A 19,866-nucleotide genomic window follows, 5' to 3' on the forward strand; every position below is an offset into this window, starting at 1 on the left:
TCAGCCACAAGGTCAATGCTGGATGCTTGGTGACAAAGCATATAGAAAAATAGGTGCAGGAGTAGGCCATTCAGCCCTTCTAGCCTGCACCACCATTCAATGAGTTCATGGCTGAACATGAAACTTCAGTACCCCCTTCCTGCTTTCTCGCCATACCCCTTGATCCCCCGAGTAGTAAGGACTTCATCTAACTCCCTTTTGAATATATTTAGTGAATTGGCCTCAACTACTTTCTGTGGTAGAGAATTCCACAGGTTCACCACTCTCTGGGTGAAGAAGTTTCTCCTCATCTCGGTCCTAAATGGCTTACCCCTTATCCTTAGACTGTGACCCCTGGTTCTGGACTTCCCCAACATTGGGAACATTCTTCCTGCATCTAACCTGTCTAAACCCGTCAGAATTTTAAACGTTTCTATGAGGTCCCTTCTCATTCTTCTGAACTCCAGTGAATACAAGCCCAGTTGATCCAGTCTTTCTTGATAGGTCAGTCCCACCATCCCGGGAATCAGTCTGGTGAATCTTCGCTGCACTCCCTCAATAGCAAGAATGTCCTTCCTCAAGTTAGGAGACCAAAACTGTACACAATACTCCAGGTGTGGCCTCACCAAGGCCCTGTACAACTGTGGCAACACCTCCCTGCCCCTGTACTCAAATCCCCTCGCTATGAAGGCCAACATGCCATTTGCTTTCTTAACCGCCTGCTGTACCTGCATGCCAACCTTCAATGACTGATGTACCATGACACCCAGGTCTCGTTGCACCTCCCCTTTTCCTAATCTGTCACCATTCAGATAATAGTCTGTCTCTCTGTTTTTAACACCAAAGTGGATAACCTCACATTTATCCACATTATACTTCATCTGCCATGCATTTACCCACTCACCTAACCTATCCAAGTCACTCTGTAGCCTCATAGCATCCTCCTCGCAGCTCACACTGCCACCCAACTTAGTGTCATCCGCAAATTTGGAGATACTACATTTAATCCCCTCGTCTAAATCATTAATGTACAATGTAAACAGCTGGGGCCCCAGCACAGAACCTTGCGGTACCCCACTAGTCACTGCCTGCCATTCTGAAAAGTAGCCATTTACTCCTACTCTTTGCTTCCTGTCTGACAACCAGTTCTCAATCCACGTCAGCACACTACCCCCAATCCCATATGCTTTAACTTTGCACATTAATCTCTTGTGTGGGACCTTGTCGAAAGCCTTCTGAAAGTCCAAATATACCACATCAACTGGTTCTCCTTTGTCCACTTTACTGGAAACATCCTCAAAAAATTCCAGAAGATTTGTCAAGCATGATTTCCCTTTCACAAATCCATGCTGACTTGGACCTATCATGTCACCATTTTCCAAATGCGCTGCTATGACATCCTTAATAATTGATTCCATCATTTTACCCACTACTGAGGTCAGGCTGACCGGTCTATAATTCCCTGTTTTCTCTCTCCCTCCTTTTTTAAAAAGTGGGGTTACATTGGCTACCCTCCACTCGATAGGAACTGATCCAGAGTCAATGGAATGTTGGAAAATGACTGTCAATGCATCCGCTAATTCGAAGGCCACCTCCTTAAGTACTCTGGGATGCAGTCCATCAGGCTTTGGGGATTTATCAGCCTTCAATCCCATCAATTTCCCCAACACAATTTCCCGACTAATAAAGATTTCCCTCACCACCTGGCTGATGACCCCACTGTGGGACACCCACACCGAAGCCGATAAGCGATACAAAGAGAGCCACAGATCCACTCGCAATATCATCAAGAAAACCATTGGAGTGCTTCAGCAGCGCTTTAGATGTCTGGACCACTCAGGAGGTGAGCTCCACTACCACCTTGAGCAGGTAGCTCAATTCATGGTGGTGTGCTGCATGCTGCACAACTTGGCTATCAGGCGGGGACAAGAATTGCCAGAAGGGTCTGACGGTCCACCTCAGGAGAGATAGGAAGGGGGGACAAGGAGGTGGACGCTGACCTCAGGCCAGACAATCAGGCTGATGCTGAAACCATGCCCCCGTCCCCCTCAAGACTGCAGGAAAGGGGCCTGTGGTGGCTACATAGCTGCAAGACTCTTACGTTAGCAGCTCATAAATGAGCGATTTGCTTGAAAGAATGTTGGTAATATTTACAAAGCTGCAACACTACTGGGTGTGCAGGTCATATATCAATGGTAAGCGTCACCTTGTTGACAGTTAAAGCATAACTTGATTCAAGTTAAGTGTAATTATACCCTTTGATGTTAAGGAATCACCAGTGTGTAACGGTGCAGCTATTTGAGACAATGCGCAACAAGGTTATGTTAAATAAAAAAACATTTAATCTGACCATTTGTGTGAAATCATAAGTATTACTGTAAATAACATCCCGCCCCACTCCACAACAAATTCATCACATTTATATCATTACAATGGTCCCCATTTCCAGCAAAACAGAACACAAATGCAAAACAAGGTAGCCCCCTTGCCCCCTCCCACCAAAATAGCAGCAGCAACCTAAAAATATGCCCCAGACAACACCTGCGGCCATGCACCTCATTTTCCTTCCCCCCCCCCCCCGCTTCTCCTCCCCACCTCTACCCCTTCCCCTTCCCTTCCTGACTCCAAGCCACCTGGCAGAGGAGCTCCTCAGGCATTGCTTCATTGGGGGGGATGACAGCAGAATCGCTGCTTGGATGGATACGGGAGAGGACTGTCTTGAGGTAGGAACGTGCTACAAGCCAGAAGCAAGATCTTCCTCCTGGCTCTCGTGTCGTTGGCAATGGGGGTGCGGCACCTTGGGGTGCAGTGCCATGCTCCGGGACCACTGGGATCCCTCTGCCACCAGTGTTCCTGGCTAACAGCTCCAGGGCCTCCTCCATCCATTCCATGTTATATATTATTTTTTGGACAAAAACCCGGTGCCAACTACCTTCTTGGTGCTTGTAGGCTTTTTGCTGCTGGTGAATCTCCCTCCTGCCTCTCACAACAGCCAAACAGGCACACACCACACCCACACACGCTTTCAGTCCCTCTCTGCTCCCTCTCTCTCTGTTTCCTCTTCTGCGCATGCCTGACCTCCTGAAATGCAGGAAACGAGCATTGCCATGCCGTTGCTAAGGTTGGCGACACTTTATGGCAGAAGGTCAAAGTTTAACGCTAACGGCCATTTCAGATTGTTCGCGGTAACGGCCATTTAAAAAAATGGAAAGTTAGGGTTTTGGAAATGGACGATAATCTGGCGATCTCAAAACCCATATTTATCGCCCACGCTGGAAATAACGCCCATTTTTGGTCAATTTGCACAAAAGTGAAAAGTCTAGCCCATTTTGTGTCGCAACTACCTGCCAGCAAACCTCAAATCTAGACAGTGAATCTGAAACTAGTTGCTTTAGATGGAGTTCACTATATTGATTTTAATGATTTCCAGCACTGAGTAACACAGACATCCAGAATCATCAGGCGATAGGACCAAAAATTTATCTCTAGCTTTTTGATTTTTGTCATTTAATTGCCTTATGCCACTTTAATTCTGCATTGTGGCATGCTCTTTGGCACAGACCCAAATCCAAAAGTTCAGTATAAAATGAGCTAATGCACAGCAGTGCACCAGTTGCTCGCCTAGCTATGTTTCAAAACTCAATTAGCCTAAACTTAACATAGTGCACTGTCAGTCACATTTTATTGTCTGCTCTTTTCGACCTTTGAAGGTCTCAGTGGCAGTTCGAGGTTCGTTGGCAGCAATTCATGTGTGGATTGGATACTCATGTCTGGAGCTCTGACATACAAAATGGGCATTGGTGCAATTAGCTCACGACCAAATGTGCAATGTTTGAACAGGTTGAAAATTAACCATAGTGTGTGCATGTCTATAATTCCCACGCAGTGATTTTCTGATGTTTTTTTCTCATTAATTTTCTCCCATCCCCTCCCCACTTGAAGGCACTGATGTCTTGCTGAGGAATGTTTCCGCAGGTGCTAGACCGTCTCTGGTATCAAGCCAAATCGCTATTTATTCATGTGTGAGCCTAGAAAGTAACTGTTGGCAGCTTATTTAACTGTGGAGGGATATTACAACTGAGCCAAACCAATCCTGAACCAATGACCACAAATACGCACTTCCAGAAAGGGCCACGTGACAGTGATCGCCTGGCTAATTTTTATCAGAAGTGCCAATCTACAAAACTAGCTAAAGCTGGTTAATAGGTTCTGAAAAGCTGACACAGCATTCAAAATCTCTGACAATTCAAGACAGGCCTTAATTGTAACATGTTACATGTGAAAACAAGTTGATATACAACTTAAGCTACAAGCCCGTTGCTTGTATTGGAGGAAAAGAATAAGGATAACATTTTTATATACTTACACAGCATTGCACACCCTCTCATTGCTGCATCTAATTGTTTCTTAAATGATTCCCGGCTTTTCACCTCCACCACTCTTTTCAAAGTCCATCCCAAGTGTTGACCTCTCTGTGAAGAATAATCTCTGGGTATCAGATATCAGTTTTCTGTAACTAGTTTCAGTCTGTGTCCCCATGTCCTACTCTCAAGTTAAAATTGTGTTCAAAATTATTTTTTCTATACCGTTTACTATCTTACACCTCTGAAATCTCTCGGCCGAAGAGCACAATTCTGTCCCGTCTTTCCACTTCACTCTGACTCCTAATACTAGAGGTCAGCCTTTTGGCTCTTCTCTGCAGTACTTCCCCTTGTGCATACTTGGAGAAATTAATCATTCAGAATATTTACTAACTGGTGCTCAATTAAAAAAAAACGTTTTTGGGATATGGGTATCGCTGGCTATGCCAGCGTCTATTGCCCATCCTTAGTTGTCCTTGAGAAGGTAGTAGTGGACCTTCTTCTTGAGCCACTGCAGTTCGTGTGGAGAAGATGTTCCCAACAATGCTGTTAGATAGGGAGTTTCAGAATTATGACCCAGCAAACAATGAATGAATTGTGATTTATGTTTAAGTCAGGCTGCTATGTGACTTGGAGGGGAACATAGAGGTGATGATGTTCCCATGAATCTGCTAGGTGGTGGAGGTCATGGGTTTGGGAGGTGCTGCTAAAGAAGCCTTGATGACTTGCTGCAGTGCATCCTGTAAATAGTACACATTGCAGCCACGGTATGCTGGTGGTGGAGGGGTGGATGTTTAAGCTAGTGGACAAAATGCTAATCAAGTGGACTGCTTTAAGGTGGTGGCTTTCGGGTGATATCAAGCTCTTGAATATTGCTGCAGCTGCACTCATCCAAGTGAGTGGAGAGTATTCCGTCACACTTCTGGCTTGCACCTTTTTCATGGTGGGCTTTGAGGAGTCAGGAGGTGAGTCACTTGCCACAGAATACCCAGCTTCTGACCTGCTTTAGTAGCCATGGCATTTATGTGGTTGGTCCAGTTGAGTTTCTAGTCAACTGTGACTCCCTCGAATGTTGATGATGGGGACTCGATGATAGTAATGCCATTGCAGATCAAGGGGAATTGGTTAGGTTCTCTCTTGATGGAGATGGTCAGTGCCTGGCACTTTTGTGGTGTGAATGTTATTTGGGACTTAGCAGCCCAAGCCTGGATGTTGTCCATATCTTGCTGCATGGGGCATGAACCACTCGATTGTGTTCCTAACACAGATGAGACTGCACACAGGGAGGTTAAAGTAACAGTGACCTCAGTCTTTATTAAGACACTCCAGTGAGTAACAGGCCTTAGGGGCCGGCTTGTATACAATGCTCCCAAGGGATGCTGGGATCCCTTGGGGCTTCAGAGGATGCGCTCCCTGGTGGTGGAACATGGGAGTGCATGCTTTACAGATATACAACATCACCCCCCTCCCCCACCCCCCCCCAAAGTCAAAGTGAAAACTATTTACAAGGTGAGGCGGTCGGGAATCTTTCTTTCCCTGGTGGACCGCCTCGGCACAAATGTCTGTTCTGGTGTGTTGGCTGTGCCCTCGCTGGGCTGGCATGTTGTTGGCCCTGCAGGGCTGCTGGGCGTGATGGGTTCGATTTCCTGGTCCAGCATGGTGTCGTTGATCCTTTGGGTGTGTGGTGCGGGCTCGAAAAAGATGGTGTCTGCTGTGGGTTCTTCAGGGTAGTCTGTGAACCGCAGCCTCGTTTGGTCCAGGTGCTTTCTGCAAATTTGTCCATTGTCTAGTTTGACTACAAACACCCTACTCCCTTCTTTAGCTATCACTGTTCCCGCGATCCATTTGGGACCATGTCCATAGTTTAGCACGTACACAGGGTCATTCAGATCAATTTCTCGTTAGGCAGTTGCGCGACCATCGTTTACATTTTGTTGCTGCCGCCTGCTTTCTACCTGATCATGCAGGTTGGGATGAACCAACAAGAGTCTGGTTTTAAGTGTCCTTTTCATGAGTAGCTCAGCCAGGGGCACCCCTGTGAGCGAGTAGGGTCTCGTGCGGTAGCTGAGCAGTACTCGGGACAGGCGGGTTTGGAGTGACCCTTTTGTGACTCGTTTGAGGCTCTGTTTGATTGTTTGTACTGCCCATTGGAGACTGGTTTAAATGGGGCCGAGGTGACATGTTTAATCCCATTGCGGGTCATGAATTCTTTAAATTCGGCACTGGTGAAACATGGCCCGTTGTCACTGACCAGTATGTCGGGCAGGCCGTGGGTGGCAAACATGGCCCTCAGGCTTTCAATGGTGGCGGTGGCGGTGCTTCCCGACATTATTTCACATTCAATCCATTTTGAAAAAGCATCCACCACCACCAGGAACATTTTATCGAGAAACGGGCCCGCATAGTCGACATAGATCCTCGACCATGGTCTGGAGAGCCAGGACCACAAACTTAGTGGTGCCTTTCTGGGCGTGTTGCTCAACTGAGCACACACGCTGCATTGCCATACACAGGACTCGAAGTCAGAGTCGATACCGGGCCACCGCACGTGGGATCTGGCTATCGCTTTCATCATTACTGTACCCGGGTGCATGCTGTGGAGATCCGAGATGAACATCTCCCTGCCCTTTTTGGGTAGCACCTCGCGGTTACCCCACAACAGGCAGTCTGCCTGAATGGGCAGCTCGTCCTTTCGCCGCTGGAACGGCTTGATTAGCTCTTGCATTTCAACGGGGATGCTGGCCCAGCTCCCATGCAGTACACAGTTTTTTTACTAGGGACAGCAGAGGATCTTGGCTGGTCCAAGTCCTAATTTGTCGGGCCGTGACAGGTGATTTATCATTTTCAAATGCTTCCATGACCATCAACAAGTCTGCGGGCTGTGCCACCATCAACAAGTTTGCAGGCTGGGCCATTTCCACCCCCGTGGTGGGCAATGGTAGCCGACTGAGAGCATCCGCACAGTTCTCGGTGCTTGGCCTGTGATGGATGGTACAGTTATACGCTGATAGCATGAGTGCCCACCTTTATATGCGGGCTGGGGCATTAATATTTATCCCCTTGTTTTCAGCGAACAGGGATATGAGGGGCTTGTGATCGGTTACCAGCTCAAATTTGAGGTCAAACAGGTACTGATGCATTTTCTTTAGCCCGAGCACACATGCTAATGCCTCTTTCTCAATCATGCTGTAGGCCCTCTCGGCCTTAGACAAGCTCCTGGATGCATAGGCGATGGGTTGCAACTTCCCCGCAACGTTAGCTTGTTGTAATACACAACCGATTGCGTACGACGACGCATCACATGATAGCACGAGTCTTTTACACAGGTTATACAACTTGTTGGAGCATAAAATGTTTCTGGCTTTCTCAAAAGCAATTACTTGTTTTTTTTCCCCGCAAACCCGGTTCTCACCTTTACACAATAACACATGTAGGGGCTCTAAGAGGGGGCTTACCAGTAGGGAGTTACCAAAATAGTTGAGGAGTCCCAGGAACGACCGCAGCTCCGTGACGTTCTGTGGACTGAGCACGTTCCTGATAGCCTCTTTCTTGGCATCTGTGGGCCGAATGCTGTCCTCCGCGATCTTCCTCCCCAAAAACTCCACTTCTGTTGCCATGAAGATGCATTTTGACCTCTTCAGCCGCAGCTCTACGTCATCCAATCGCTGGAGGACCTCCTCCAGGTTTTGTAGGTGCTCGACGGTGTCCCGACCCGTGACCAATATGTCGTCCTGAAAAACCACCGTGCGTGGTACGGACTTGAGTAGGCACTCCATGTTTCTGTGAAAGCTCGCTGCAGCTGACCGAATTCCAAATGGGCATCTGTTGTAGATGAACAGCCCCTTGTGCGTGTTGATGCAGGTGAGGCCCTTCGAAAACTCTTCCAACCCCTGTGTCATGTAGGCCGAAATCAGGTCGAGCTTGGTGAACGTCTTGCCTCCTGCCAGCATCGCAAATAGGTCGTCTGCCTTAGGTAGCGGGTATTGGTCCTGTAGCGAGAATCGATTAATAGTTACTTTATAATCGCCGCAAATCCTGACCGTGTCATCACTTTTGAGTACTGGAACAATCGGGCTGGCCCACTCGCTGAATTCCACTGGGGAGATGATGCCCTCGCATTGCAGCCTGTCCAGCTCGATTTCCACTCACTCCCTCATTATGTGAGGTACCGCTTGCGCCTTGTGGTGAATGGGTCGTGCCTCTGGGACCAAGTGGATCCGTACCTTCGCCCCGGAAAAGTTTCCAATGCCTGGCTCAAAAAGGGAAGGAAATTTGTTCAGAACTTGGGTACATGAGGCCTCATCGACATGTGTTAGCACTCGGATGTCATTCCAGTTCCAAAGGATTTTGCCCAGCTCGCTCCTTCCAAGCAGTGTCGGGCCATCGCCCGGGACAATCCAGAGTGGCAGTTCATACACCATGCCCTCGTAGGTGACCTTGACCATGGCGCTGCCCAGGACAGTGAAAAGCTCTTTGGTGTACGTTCTCAGTTTCGTGTGGATGGGGCTCAGGGCTGGTCTGATGCTTTGTTGCACCACAGTCTGTCAAACATCTTTTTACTCAGGATGGATTGGCTAGCGCCAGTTCCATGGCTACGTTTAGCATTATAGGTGGACACTTCGTCGAAAATGTGTGCACCCCGTGTACCTCAGCATCTGCTCCTCCCTCTGAGGCTCGAAATTGCTTTGGTCCACCATGGACCGATCTTCCTCTGCCACGTGGTGGTTAACAGGTTTTGCAGAGCTTGCAGTTCGTCTGCAAGCTCATTGGAGGTGCCCCATTGTTCCACAGCTCTTGCAGACATACCCTTTGAAGTGGCATGAATAGGCTGAATGGAAGCCTCCACAATTCCAACAAGGTCTGAATTGCCTTGCATTCATCCTTTGTTGGGGACTCTGAGTCATCTGGGTCACCTGAGGCCTGCTGGCAGTTGCAGACTCGTGGTTTCTGCCCTGTACATTTTTGCTCGCAAACACAGTTCCAGTTAATTTATGAACATTGCTAGCACTTGTGTGCTGAGAGATTTGTTTGGTGTTATCCCTGGTGGACATAAACGCTTGTGCTATCGCAATGGCCTTACTGAGGGTCGGTGTCTCTACAGCCAAAAGTTTTCGTAGGATGGTCTTGTGGCCAATGCCCAGTACAAAAAAGTCTCTGAGCATCTGCTCCAGGTAGCCTTCAAACTCACATTGTCCTGCAAGTCGCCTTAGCTCTGCGACGTAGCTCGCCACTTCCTGACCTTCAGGTCGCTGACACGTGTAGAACCGATACCTCGCCATCAGCACGCTCTCCCTCGGGTTAAGATGCTCCTGAACCAGTGTACACAGCTCCTCATACGATTTATCTGTGGATTTCACCAGAGCCAGAAGATTCTACATGAGGTTGTAGGTCGATGCCCCACAGACCGTGGGGAGGACCGGTCTCCTTTTTGCAGCGTTTCCTTTTCCGCCCAGCTCGTTGGCTACAAAGTACTGGTCTAGCCGTTCGACATAGGCTTCCCAACCTCACCCTCTGAGAACTTCTCCAGGATGCCCACAGTTTGCTGCATCTTTGCGTTGGATTCGTATAATCATCGCCAGTTATTGTGTTCCTAACACAGATGAGACTGCACACAGGGAGGTTAAAGTAACAGTGACCTCAGTCTTTATTAAGACACTCCAGAGTGAGTAACAGGCCTTAGGGGCCGGCTTATATACAGTGCTCCCAAGGGATGCTGGGATTCCTTGGGACATCGATGGATGCGCTCCCTGGTGGTGGAACATGGGAGTGCATGCTTTACAGATACACAACACACACACTCTTTATTGCAAGCCTGTTTCCATCTTTTAATGTTCTCACCTCTTTAACTATCCTTTTGCTATTGTAATACTGAAAGAATGTTGACATCAATGACATCATCAAAGCCTGCTCTGCATATTTAAAGAGGGTTTGTGGTGGATATCATTGCTGCTTGCAATTTCAAATTGTAGTTGAACAAATTGGGGCAGGATAGGAGGGGTTGAATCTTTCTTTCAAATTTTAACTGCCCCCAGGGCCTGGTTTCTGCCAGGCGAGCTCAGTTATAATTTGGGCCTTGGTGTTTGATGAAGCTAAAACCCAAATCATGTTTAAGTTGATTGTTTTGTAATCTTTGTCCTCTAGGGTTGTATAACTTCCATTTTTTGCCCAAATATTCATAAATGAAATGTACAACATGGGCACCCCCTTCTGTCGCTTTGCTCGTGCACTAATTCATGGGGCACTGTTGCATTACATTTACCAACTCCGACTCTAATTTGTTTGGGTTTACCCAATTTACATTTGGTAAATTGAATGCTCCCATTTAGATAACTTTCCTCTTCTTTTCTTCCGTTCTAATATCTTCATGGAACAAACTGTCCTCCTTGTGTTGACTTGACGGTCTGTAGTACACTCCCATCGTCGAATGTTACACATTTGAGATTTCTGTCCAGAATAATTCTTTATGCAGCTTACCACCTCCCCCACAGGTTCAACTTTGTTTACCTTCAAATTATTCCTTGCATATATGGCTACACCACCTCCTTTTCTGTTCCATCTGTCCTTTCCGAACACTCTATGCAATTACTTTCACCTTTTTGATTTTGTCATGTGTTTGTTACTCCCACCATATTGTAATTCCCTCCTGCAATAACAGTTTCCAGTCCTAGCATCTTATTTCTAATGTTTCTAGACTTCATATAGCAGGCATTTTGATGTAAATATGTCTCCTTTCATGTTATCTAATGTCTCTTTTTTCCTAGGGTCTGGTATATATATATATGTCTATCAGGGTAACTGTGTACATGCAGTATTGGGGTCTCACTGAGGTAGTGACGGGTAGCATGCTGCGGAATGGAGTCGAGAACACTCGAGTCAAAGGAAGAGTCTCGATTGAGGGGATCTTCGAAGTGCTTCTTCCAGTGGGCCCTTACTGCCTCGGTGTCCTTAATGAGTGTTTCCCTATTCTTGGCCAGCAGCTGGGTGGGGCCTTGGGTGTTTGGTCCGAAGGTGGCCTTGAGTGTGATGAAGAATCCTCGCACATCATGGCTGTTGGCCAGCTGCTATATCTCTTGTGCTTTCTCCATCCACCACCTGTTCTTTAGGTCCCAGGTTTTTTGTTGGACCTCAGCCTTGAACTGTCTGCAATGCTGTTTTGCTGCTCTCGAGTTGGGGTGTTGTTTAAGGCTCAGAAATGCCCTGTGCTTGCGATCTATTAGCTCTTGAAACTCCTGATCATTCTCATCAAACCAGTCCTGGTATTTCCTGATTGAGTGACCGAGCATCTCTTTGCAGGCACTGGTTATGGAGGTGCTGGAGAACACTTGATCAGCTTCGTTGGGCAGGCCACAGAGTTCGTATGCCAGACACAAGACTCCCAAAGCAAGTGCTCTACTCGGAACTCCTTCACGGCAAATGAGCCAAAGGTGGGCAGGGGAAACGTTACAAGGACACCCTTAAAGCCTCCCGGATAAAGTGCAACATCCCCACTAACACCTGGGAGTCCCTGGCCAAAGACCGCCCTAAGTGGAGGAAGTGCATCCGGGAGGGTGCTGAGCTCCTCGAGTCTCATCACTGAGAGCATGAAGAAATCAAGCGCAGGCAGCGGAAAGAGCGGTGGCAAATCTGTCCCACCCACCACTACCCTCAATGACTATCTGTCCCACCTGTGACATGGACTGTGGTTCTTGTATTGGACTGTACAGCCACTTAAGAACTCATGTTAAGAGTGGAAGCAAGTCTTCCTCGATTCTGAGGGACTGCCTATGTTGATGATGGGATGATGTACATGCCCAGCAGTTGATCATCTTCTACTCCATGATCCATCCCATCTGGGATTTGATTACCTACCTGCCCTTTCCCCCCCCCCCCCCTGCCCTCAACCTATGCAGTTTACATGATTTTCAATTAATGCCTCAATGGTCCTTACAGGTCTCTTTGGTCCCATTAAATTTAGCTGCAGCTCATATTTCCTGGACCATTACTTTGTAGTTCTGAAAATGTTTGCAATTATTTTAGCACCCAAGTTGAAATGAGGAAATTCAACACATATTGAGAATCCAGCATGGGACTTGCTTGGTCTGCATGGTTTAACTACTCAATGGATAAACTCTGATGCACTAAGGGAATGGTAAATTTCTGATCTTAAAACTACCGCCTTGAGGAAAGCAGCTGTCAGAAAGAAAGCCAGAGGAAAAATCATCCTGTGCTCTCTATCTCTCACACACACCTCTTAGAATTAAACAGAAAGTACCAAGAGATCTAGGGGAAAATAACTTGTAAAAATAAGTCCCTCCTCACTAACCTACAACATAGGAGAGACAGGCTGATGGGAGAACAGCTTCCAGCAGCACAAGAATTGTGATGCAAATCAAGATGGTAGGATATTGCTTGTGGTGCACCCATGAGCTCTCTTTGTTTTGTGGACACGCTGAACAGCTGTACCAATATACACTTTTGTGCTTACAGTCTCAGTGTGTTTGACAAATGTTTAAAGTATGTACACTACACTGATATGTAGGCTAGTTTACAATTTAAAGGAATTTTTTAAAATAGATATTACTTTGTCATTGTACTTTCATAGAATCATACAGCAGAGAAGGAGGCCATTTGGCCCATTATGCCTGGGTTGGCTCTTTGAAAGAGCTATCCAATTAGTCCCACCACCCAGCTATTTCCCTATAGCGCTGCAAGCAGTGATAATATAACAACAAAATTGTGCTGTAGGCAAGTTCTGGGAATGATATCTATGTTGTGTGCCTTTCCCCTGTCGCATGTAATGAAATATTATGGATCAGACAGCGTGGTACAATTGAAATTTAAAAAACAGAACATTCTACAAACTCTAAGCAAGTCAGGCAGCATCTGCGGAGAGAGGAAGGTAGGATTAAAGTTCCAGGCCGATGACCTATCATCGGATGGGGTTCTGGCGATAGGTCATCGAAGAAGCGTTAACCTTACCTTCCTTGGTCCACAGATGCTGCTTGATCTGTTCAGTCTTCTAGCATTTTCTGGGTTTTTAAAATTTCATATTTCCAGCATCTGCAGTAATTTGCTTTTTATTGAAGTTTTGATTAAACCATATTGTTCCAGTGTCAGAACTTGCTGACCATCACTGTCCCAGTGACACTGAGCAGTTAGCAATAATCTAAATAATATCGCTTGGATTGTGTTCCAAGGACATTTGAATGAGATGACATTGATAAAGCACTTCAGCTTCACTATTATGATTTATTATGCCATTTCAATGACATAATGTGCCACTGCCTTGTAACTAGTATATGCATTATTCCATATCTATCACACCGATGGAAATAGACATTTCTACAGGTATGGCATGACAATGTCAAAGTGATTATAATAAAGGAAAGGGCTGTCAGCAATTATGTGATCGAATAACTAATTTTGTCTGTGAGACTCATTTATGAATTATCCAGTTGACCACACTTATGAAGATATTACTTTGTCATTGTACTTTCATAGAAAGAAAGACTAACATCTTTCATGACCACCTGATGTCCCAAAGCGCTTTACAGTCAATTAAGTACTGTTGTAATGTAGGAAACGTGGCAGCCAAGTTGCATGCAGCAAGCTCCCCCAAACAGCAATGTGATAATGACCAGATCCTCTGCTTAAGTGATGTTGATTAAGGGATAAGTATTGGCCAGAACACCGAGGATAACTCCCTAGCTCTTCTTTGAAATAGTGCCATGGGATCTTTTATATCCACTTGTGAGAGCAGACGGCGGCCTTGGTTTAACATCTCATCCAAAATACAAATATTGTATCATAAATGTTCATTGTAAAATCTTTGGGAGAAAAGATTAGGACAAACTGTTCCTATCCATCACATGAAGAGTTAATAACAGGAAATTCTGATTCAATTAGGATATAAGAATATAAGAACATAAGAAATAGGAGCACGAGTAGGCCATACAGCCCTTCGAGCCTGCTCCACCATTTAATAAGATCATGGCTGATCCAATCATGGTCTCAGGTCCACTTTCCTGCCCGTTCCCTATAAACCCTTATTCCCTTATCCGTTAAGAAACTGTCTATCTCTATCTTAAATTTATTCAATGTCCAGCTTCTACAGCTCTCTGAGGCAATGAATTCCACAGATCTGCAACCTGCTGAGAGAAGAAATTTATCCTCATCTCACTTTTAAATGAGTGGTCCCTTATTCTAAGATTATGCCCCCTAGTTTTAATCTCCCCCATCAGTGGGACCATCCTCTCTGCATCCACCTTGTCAAGCCCCCTCATAGGGCCCAAGTTTCCACATGATTTGCGCCTGATTTTTAGGAGCAACTGGTGGAGAACGGACTATCTTAGAAATCGCAATTCTCCACATTTTTTTTTCTGCAGTTCTTGTCAGGTAGAACAGTTCTACTTTGGAACAGAATTTTTTCTTCAAAAGGGGGCGTGTCCGGCCACTGACGCCTGATTTCAAAGTTTCCACAGTGAAAACGTACTCCAAACTAACTTAGAATGGAGCAAGTGAAGATTTTTGTAGAACTGAAAAAACCTGTTCTACACATTAAAAAATCAGGCACAGGTTACAAATTAGGCGCCCAGAACGAGGTGGGGGGGGAGTGGGGGGGAAGGGAAGTCATTAAATTCTACAATAAATCCTTATTTATACTTATACAAATATTATACAAATAAATCCAACCTGAATAAACATTTATAAGCAAAGAAAAGATTAAATAAACCATGTTCCTACCTGTGTGAAAGTTCTTCAGGCAGGCCTTTAGGAAGCGGTTTGCCGTCGGGACCGAAGGCTGAACGGGCCGGGCCCGAGATTTCGGTCTGGGCCCGTCCCCAGCACCAGAGGTAGGTGGCGTTGGGTCGGGTCGGGTCGGGGAGAGAGGTTCGGTTCGGGTCGGCGAGAGAGGGAGGGGGAGGGAGGGAGAGAGGGAGGGAGGGAGGGAGAGAGGGAGGGAGGGAGAGAGGGAGAGAGGGAGGGAGAGAGGGAGGGAGGTCAGGTCGGGGGGAGGGGGAGGTCAGGTCAGGGAGAGGGAGGTCAGGAGGGGGAGGGGGAGGTCAGGTCGGATCCAGTCCCGGGGGCGAGAGTAGAGTCGGGTCGAGTCGGGTGGGAGCGGCAGCGGCAGACGCAGACGCAGACGGGTCGAGTCGGGTCCGGTCCGGCCGGGGGGGGGGGCGCGGAAGCAGGAGCAGCGGGGAAGCAGGAGTGGCAGCGACAGGCGGGTCGAGTCGGGTCCGGTTGGAGGGGGGGAAGCAGGAGCGGCAGCTCGTCTTCTCTGAGGAGCAGTTCCTTCAGCTGCTCAGGGTGGGGACGCACTGGAGGACGGGCAGGGTGCTTGATCTCGGAGCTGGAGACGTAGAGGTTACTTAAACCATCAGCCCCCATTTTGACGAGGTCTATGTGACTGAAGTGTCTCCCACCATGAAGTGGCAACTTAAAAAGAAACAGTACAGAGTTCTAGGTCGGGTCGGGTCGGGTCCGGGAGGGGGGGCGGAAAGCAGGAGCGGGAGTCGGCAGGAAGCAGGAGCTGGCCGTGGGATGAGTCTTATTCCCGCAGCCCCAGTGAGGTCATTGGGCCAGGGCTAGGGGCTGCGTGCTTCGGCCCCTCCCACACAGTTTCGGGCGCCTGGAGCTACTGCACATGCGTGCCCACTGTAGCGCGCATGTGCAGAGCTCCCGGCACTGTTTTCGGCGCAGGGTCCTAGCTCCGCCCCTACAGCTCCTGCTGCGCCGCGCCGAGGGCCAGAGGACCTGCAGGGAGGTGGAGAATACAGAGGGTTTTTTTAGGCGCACTTTGTGGCACGAAAAACGGGCGCCCAGCTCGGAGGGGCGCCCGTTTTTTATCGTGTGGAAACTGGGGCCCATAATCTTATACGTTTCGATAAGATCACCTCTCAATCTTCTGAATTACAATGAGTAGAGGCCCAACCTACTCAACCTTTCCTCATAATTCAACCCCTCATCTCCAGAATCAACCTAGTGAACCTTCTCTGAACTGTCTCCAAATCAAGTATATCCTTTTGTAAATATGGAAACCAAAATTGCATGCAGTATTCGAGGTGTGGTCTTACCAATACCCTGTATAACTATAGCAAGACTTCCCTGCTTTAAACTCAATCCCCTTTGCAATAAAAGCCAAGATTCCAAGATACCTGCATACTAACCTTTTGTGTTTCATGCATAAGTATCCCCAGGTCCCGCTGTACTGCAGCACTTTGCAATCTTTCTCCATTTGTGTCAAAGTGCATGAACTCACACTTTCCAACATTATACTCCATCTGCCAAATTTGTGCCCACTCACTTAGCCTGTCTATGTCCTTTTGCAGATTTTTTGTGTCCTTCTCACACATTGCTTTTCCTCCCATCTTTATATTGCCAGAAAACTTGGCTACGTTACACTCGGTCCCTTCTTTCAAGCCCTTAATATAGATTATAATAGTTTGGGTCCCAGCAATGATCCCTGCGGCATCCCACTAGTTACTGATTGCCAACCCGAGAATGAACCATTTATCCTGACTCTCTGTTTTCTGTTCATTAACCAATCCTCTATCCATGCTAATATATAACCCCCAACCTCGTAAACTTTGATCTTGTGCAGTAACCTTTTACGTGAAATGCCTTCTGGAAGTCCAAATACACCACATCCACGGGTTCCCCTTTATCTACCCTCTTCATTACATCCTCAAAGAACTCCAGCAAATTTGTCAAACATGTCTTTCCTTTCATAACTCCATGCTGGCTCTGCCTGACCGAATGATGCTTTTCCAAATGTCCTGCTACTGCTTCTTTAATAATGGACTCCACCATTTTCCCAACCACAGATGTTAGGCTAACTGGTTATAGTTTACCCTGCTTTTTTTCTGCCTCCTTTTTTAAATAGGGGCGTTACATTTGCAGTTTTCCAATCCGCTGGGACCTCCCCAGAATCCAGGGAATTTTGGTAAATTACAACCAGTGCATCCACAATCCCTGCCATTACTTCTCTTAAGACCCTAGGATGCAAGCCATCAGGTCTAGGGGATTTATCTGCCTTTGGTCCCTTTATCTTACTGAGTTCCACCTCCTTAGTTATGTACTCTATCAACCAAATAATTGTCATGCCAAAATGAAAACGGCAACAACCCACTTACTGGCAAGGCTACTTTAGTTGGAATTCTCTTTAGGATTCCTTCATAAGAATCTTAAATATCATTTTTGGGGACATTCTTGAGTCCTTTATTATTCAAGGCCCAGTCAGTAGCACTCTTGCCTCTGGGTCAGATGTTTGTGGATTCAGATCCCGCTCCAGAGACTTGATCACATAATCTCAGCTGGTATTCCAATGCAGTGCTGTCTTTCAGATGAGATGCTAAACTGCGGCTCCATCTGCTCTCTCAGATGGACGTAAAAGATCCCATGGCACTATTTTGAAGAAGAGCAGCGATTTTCTCCCTGATCTCCTGGTCAATATCTATCCCTCAAGCAATATTACGAAAATCGATTATCTGGTCATTATCTCATTGCTTTATGTGAAACCTTACTCTGTGCAAATTTGCTGCCACATTTTCTACATTTCAACAGTGACTACACTTCAAAACGTACTTAATTGGCTTTAAATCGCTTTGGGACATCCTGTGGTCATAAAAAACTAGACATAAATGCTAGTTTTCTTTTCTCTTCACAGTAGAAATCTTTGAAATACAATGGGCCAAATTGCTGTCTCTACAAGCGTGTCTGATGTGCACACCCCCCCCGTAGAGGCCCCGCAAGTGCTGGTTCTTGGCACATGATGAGCATGCGCCGAAATCCAGCACTTGCGAACTGTCAACACATCCCCGGGAGAAGGGCTTTCGCGGCAGAGATTTGGGCTATTTGCCCAACTCTTGCCCAGTGAATGTCCTTCAAACTCTTACATCTGGTAAAAGCAGGCCTGCTTTAACAAACGTAAGAGTTTCAAAAGATAGAAAAGTAAAATGTTATCATTAATTTTTATATTACAAATCCTGTCCATTAAGGTAAGTTTATTGTTAACCCTATTAAAGCATTTGTTTTAATTCAAAAAGATACATTTTTCTCAAACGTTTAATTAAATTCAATTTCAATTAATTTTATATCTGTGAAGTGTTTTTCTTATTTATTTTAAATTTTTATATGTTTTTGGAGGTATCCCCATTCATAGAAATAGTGTTCACCATTACTGTGAATAGGGATATGCCATTTTCATTGGTTGGTCCGGCCCACGTGATCCCAGGCTGCACATACACTCCTGGAATACATGGGCCTCTATGCTGGATTGCGCATGGAGGCCTCAGAGTGCAAGTCTACATTCCTCCAGGCTCACCAAGTCTTTTTCGTTAAAAAAATTTTGGTTGGAGGCATCCGACTGCAATTTTTGGCCTATTATTTAAACATAAGCTGCTTAAAAATGAAATTCTTGTCTCTGTAGCAAAAAACTTAATGACTGAACAGATGTAATATTGATACATGCTCCTATTGCTTTTACAGGGAGTACCTGTGACCTAGTGTGTGTGAATGGTGGAACTTGTTTTGTGAATGAGCGAGACCAGCCAAAATGCAAATGCAAGCCTCGGTATGCAGGACAGGAATGTGAAACTGACCAGTGCAAAGACTATTGTCAAAATGGAGGAATCTGTTCAGCATCAACATTAGGTACTGTAAATAATTACCCAGCAATGGGGAATCAAATGTTTAGTCTGACTGCATGAAATTGACTTTTTCTGTATCATTGCATAAATGCGACTACATGCAGTAAAACAGACATTCACATCACATTAATGGTAAAAACTGCAAGTTAGGAAATAAATAAATCTTGTCTGATTTAAATTAAGTGCATTGTGCTCATATTAAGATTATATAATCGGTCTCTGCCACCAACTCCATTTCCTTGCCACCGACTCCATTCCTTTCCCTGGCAATTGTCTGAGCTGCACCAGACTGTTCGCAACCTATATTTGACCTCGAGATGAGCATCTGACCACAGATCCGCACTACCGCTAAGACTGCCTATTTCCACCTCCGAACATCGCTCGCTCCTGACTCAGTTCATCTCTGCTGAAACCCCCATCCATGCCTTTGTTACCTCTAGACTTGACTATTCCAACGCATTCCTGGCCGGCTGCCCATGGCACCCCGAAGGAGTGGCGAGAGATTGCAGAGCGATGTTATCAGGTCCAGGAGCGGCACGATTTCGGGGCCCGGACGAGGCGAGGTCCTAGGGGCAGCACGGGCCAGCCCACACTGCGATATGTGTGTGCACTAGGTCCGTGCAGCAGAGCTGGTCTCCAGTTGTTTTGGTTAATCCTTGCCACTGGACCAAGACCTAGCTCTTTCAAGCCCGTGTGGTGGCTGGTGTGCAACGGCCACCACACGTTATAAAAATCCACGCATAGGCATCTTCCACCCTTCAACATATTGTTCGGGATCTGGAATATTAAGTCCTTTATTGAAACATCTGTGAACTCATCCCTTTTTGGCGTGGAAGCAAATCATCCTCGATACGAGGGACTGCCTAAGAAGAAGACGCTCCGTAAAATTGAGGTCA

The 19,866-nt window shown here is 46.5% G+C and overlaps 1 protein-coding gene across 1 annotated transcript in view; it reads left to right on the forward strand.

The window, feature by feature from the left end:
- LOC139253819 (low-density lipoprotein receptor-related protein 1-like) overlaps window positions 1-19,866 on the forward strand; it is a 2,398,725-nt gene that overhangs the window by 2,331,889 nt on the left and 46,970 nt on the right. The window contains exon 83 of the mRNA XM_070873585.1: window positions 18,810-18,974. Within this exon, the coding sequence (XP_070729686.1) occupies window positions 18,810-18,974 (165 nt within the window). The remainder of the gene's footprint in view (window positions 1-18,809; window positions 18,975-19,866) is intronic.

Source organism: Pristiophorus japonicus, chromosome 3 (assembly GCF_044704955.1).
Source record: "Pristiophorus japonicus isolate sPriJap1 chromosome 3, sPriJap1.hap1, whole genome shotgun sequence".
Classification (NCBI taxonomy): Eukaryota; Metazoa; Chordata; class Chondrichthyes; family Pristiophoridae; genus Pristiophorus; species Pristiophorus japonicus.